General features: G+C 40.3%; 1 protein-coding gene across 1 annotated transcript; it reads right to left on the reverse strand.

Moving 5' to 3' along the window:
- Positions 1-2,377: 2,377 nt before the first annotated feature.
- On the reverse strand, positions 2,378-3,194 carry LOC121979858 (thaumatin-like protein 1b). The gene is made up of 2 exons (XM_042531843.1): positions 3,140-3,194; positions 2,378-3,078 (listed from the first exon to the last, which is right to left on the reverse strand). The coding sequence occupies exons 1-2, from the start codon at positions 3,192-3,194 to the stop codon at positions 2,378-2,380; spliced, it is 756 nt and encodes a 251-aa protein (XP_042387777.1).
- Between the last annotated feature and the right edge of the window lie 870 nt (positions 3,195-4,064).

Below are 4,064 nucleotides of genomic sequence, written 5' to 3' on the forward strand. Positions count from 1 at the left end.
GGCCTTCTCCTCGAGCAGGCTTCCGTCCGGCTTCTCGTCTCTCGAACGTCGCGCACGTTCTTCTCGCTCCACCAGAGTACTCTTCCGCAGCTCTCTCGTCCTTCGGATGCCCCGAGCCCGTCGGCTCCCTTCCCGTGCCGTCCTTCTCGCTAGCTGCGTCTTCCGCTCGACTTCCTGCGCTCCTAAGTTCCTGCACACTCAGACACAGGGTTCAGACAAAACGCAGGACCTAACTAACTTGTTTGATCATATCAAAACTACCACGGGGTCCAACAATATTAACTTGTAAGTGGTCACCTCTATGTAGTGATCAAATACTGATAATAAGTCCTGTCAAGCAATAGCCTTCCTTTGGGCCGACATATTGCTCACATGGATAACCTGATAATCATCACGTATTTACCACCGCAGGTGTATGTGTATTTCGAGCTAAGCATTAACCTTCCTTTGGGTCGGCTAATACTCGCATGAACATACACAAACATAACCATCTTAATATTCTCAATAGATAAAACTACGCAAGAGAGGTCACTTTGGCGACTTCTTGTTCCAATAAATCCATTGTGAATATCAGACAAATCAATTAGGAACATGAGACGTGCCAAACAAATTGAAATAAAATGATTAAAACATACTGTTGCACATATGAGGCATATTATTGTCAAAACCTTAAATTACTGAAATCTAAAGCATTTTGCAGCGCCTCTAGTTCTGTACATTTGCAATTGCTAATTGTTTCGAAATGTAGCAAAACATATGAGGCATATTATTGTTAAAACCTTAAATTACTTAAATCTAAAGCATTTTGCAGCGCCTCTAGTTCTGTACATTTTGCAATTGCTAATTGTTTCGCAATTCAGCAAAACATTTTTTTTTATTTAACAAATTCCTTTTGTTTGAAAAGTGTGTGTGCCAGAAAAATGAGAAAATCATGAATCACTACCATCTCATGCATCTTCAATCCATAATTTATTTAATATATGCATAAGGTTTGCTGGCCCCAAAACTTAATTTGAACATTAATCTCAAGATTCAGTACGAATCTTAAACAATTCCGAAGATAGAGTTTCAAAACTTCACGAAATAATGAATATGAACTCTATACCCACGAAACCTTATGACAGTTACATCAAATAATTGCCAAGAATTGAAACCCTAGTTTTACATGACTAAAGAAATATAAAATTCTTCCCTAATTTTCAAAGTATCATGGGTAAAGACGCTCTGATACCAAATTGTTGAAACCAAAATATGAATTCACATGCTTTAATCCATATAATTTACCAAATAAATTATACGAACATGCTTTATCCCAAATCAAATCACAGTTGTATCTCTACCATGATACAACGAGAATAGGAAAGATTAAAACTATGAACACGGAAGCGTACCAGAATCCATAGGTCAAATCTGAATTACCTAGTATAATTTTTCGAAGCGATCATTGCTTGGTATAGTTTTCCAAAACGATCAATTCTACCCTTTCAAGTAGTTTTTGTCGAGAGAATGCAGAAACTTATAGAATTCGAACCGTTGTTTGGGAACCATAACCCTTTTAATAACAAAAGTTCTTTATTTTCAATTTGGTCCCTCAACAAATGAAAATCATTTTATGGTATCTACACATTAATTTCATGACAATTTAATATCCTATTTTGTCCAAACTTTAAACCTTAGTAGATCATTTTAATTGGACTACCGATGTTGGATTTTTCCAACATGTGAGGCTAAATATCTTTATATTCGATCGACATTTATCCGATTGGGATCCTTTGAACCCGGTCTACTATTTACTGATCGAGCGCATTTATTTCTTTAGCTTCATAATCAAACCTTAGAGTCTTTATACTTAACTGAATGCCAACGCTATGCTCCATAGCTGCACAGGCAGGACCCAAAAATTCTAAGGTTGGATGATGAACAGAATTAAGTATAGAATACCTTTCTATTCTGATTTAACCACCATATTATTTTAATTTGAATTACCATATCATCTTCTAGATTTATTCGTTATAACCTTATAACCGGTATCAATTGATATAACGATAACGAGGACTTCAAAGAATTCGTCATTTTATCTCCATCAAATCCGGATCACCTCGCCCCTAATTAAGAATCATTCAGTGTAGACCCATCCTTTTTGTTTTATTTTATTTCTTTTTTCTCTGATGTTGTAGTTAGGATAGGAATCGTCAATATTTGAATATATTTGAATGACAATTTAAATATACTATACCATGACCGGGAGACACAGACTTTAAGCTATCGACAGACTTATTCAAGCGGTTCTTAGATTTATTATCTCACAATAATTTTTGTCCAGTTAAATATATATATATATATATATATAACTGGACAGAAATTATTGTGAGTATTTTCAAGGGCAGAAGGTAATAATGTAATCGGTATTCCTGCATGTGAAAGTGCTGGTCCCATCGTCGTAGGCGTAGCTATATGCCCGCGGGCACTCCTTCTTGAAGAACTGCGAGTAGTTCGTCGGCGGGCACGCCTTCGGTCCTCCGCCGTACTCTCCTCTGCAGCAGTATCTGTCGGTGTCGAACGCCAAGCACGCGCTCTTGCATCCCACCACCGCTCCGCTCGGAGCCTTCGCCTGCAGCTCCGGCAAGCAGATCGCGTTCAGGTCCACCGGGCAGTCGGCGAAGTTGCACCCCTCCCTCGCCACCGGCGCCACCGCCACCGGCAGATTGAAGCCGTCGACACAGCTCACGTCGTAGAAGTCCCGCCCGTCATAGCCCTGCATCGTGAACTCCACCAGCGTGGCCGGCGCCGCTCCGCCGGCGCCCCTGCACTCCACCACCCCGCTACCGCAGTCGCCGCTGAGGCACGAGAACCGGCCCGACGACGGATCGGTCGAGCAATGCGTCCGGGCCCACACGCGGCCCGACCACTTGGGCAGCGCCGTCACAGACTTCGACGCCCGCGGTGCGAGCTCGAAGCCGGTATCGTCGATCGGCGGAGTGCCGCCGCCGGTGAGAGTGGCGGGCCAGATGGTGTACGCACAGTTGTTCTTTATCGTCAACCTAGCAGAATTCGCAACTGCAACAACACATTCGACGACTGTAACCACACATTGTATAATTAAAGATCAACCGAATCTCAATTCCAATTAACAACGAACCTTGAATGAAGAAGAAGGCCGCAGCTAAAGCGGAGAGAATTAGGGTTTTAGCCATGTGTGAGAGATCTATCGACTTATTGGAGAGCAAAGGGATATATCATATATATATATATAGATAAATCTACGCCGATGCTTTGAGATAAGTGAGAAATATATAATCGTATATGGACAAAGAACAAAAAAAGAAGGAAATTTTAATTGTATAACGAGATTTCATGACACATTAATCGGGTTTTTAATTCCATTTCTTCCTAATTATATGCAAGATATTCTTCCCTTTTACTGTTTTTCTCGATTAATGTATTCAATGCTTAATGTATGAATATAGACAGACAGATAGATACATTGTATCGGTGTGTAAAATAAGAAAACTATAAGTGAAGATAATCAATAAAATTAATGACCAAACAATCAATATGATTAAATTCGGGGAAAAACTGATAAGCTATAACCGGCCCATGAATTCATGGTTGATTTGAGCCGAATTAATCCGATATTGTATTCAATGTTCAGCTTAGATCCGGATTGGGTCGAGTCGAGACGAGATCTATTTGTCTTTTAATATTAATGTTTCAACTATTAGTCTTAGCACTTGATTGTGCTGGGCCTAAGTTTGTGTTAAGCTCAACACGGCCGAGTTCGCAAGCTGAGCTGCCCTGGTCCAATCTGACTTGTGGGGAACAGGCCGGATCTAGCACAGCATGGCCCATTTTAAGTCTGGGCCCATTCAGCCCATTGCTAGCTCTGATTCGGTTGTTCCATTGTGGATTCCATCTGAGACAGTTGGAAACATAATCGAAGACCACCTTGTTTAAGAGGATAACACAAAAGAGAAGAAAATACAAAATAATAATAATAATAATAATAATAATAATAAATAAGTAAACAAACTGATTCTGTGCAGGTTTAGAAAGAGGTGCCAAAT

This window comes from Zingiber officinale, chromosome 5A (assembly GCF_018446385.1).
Source record: "Zingiber officinale cultivar Zhangliang chromosome 5A, Zo_v1.1, whole genome shotgun sequence".
Lineage (NCBI taxonomy): Eukaryota > Viridiplantae > Streptophyta > Magnoliopsida > Zingiberales > Zingiberaceae > Zingiber > Zingiber officinale.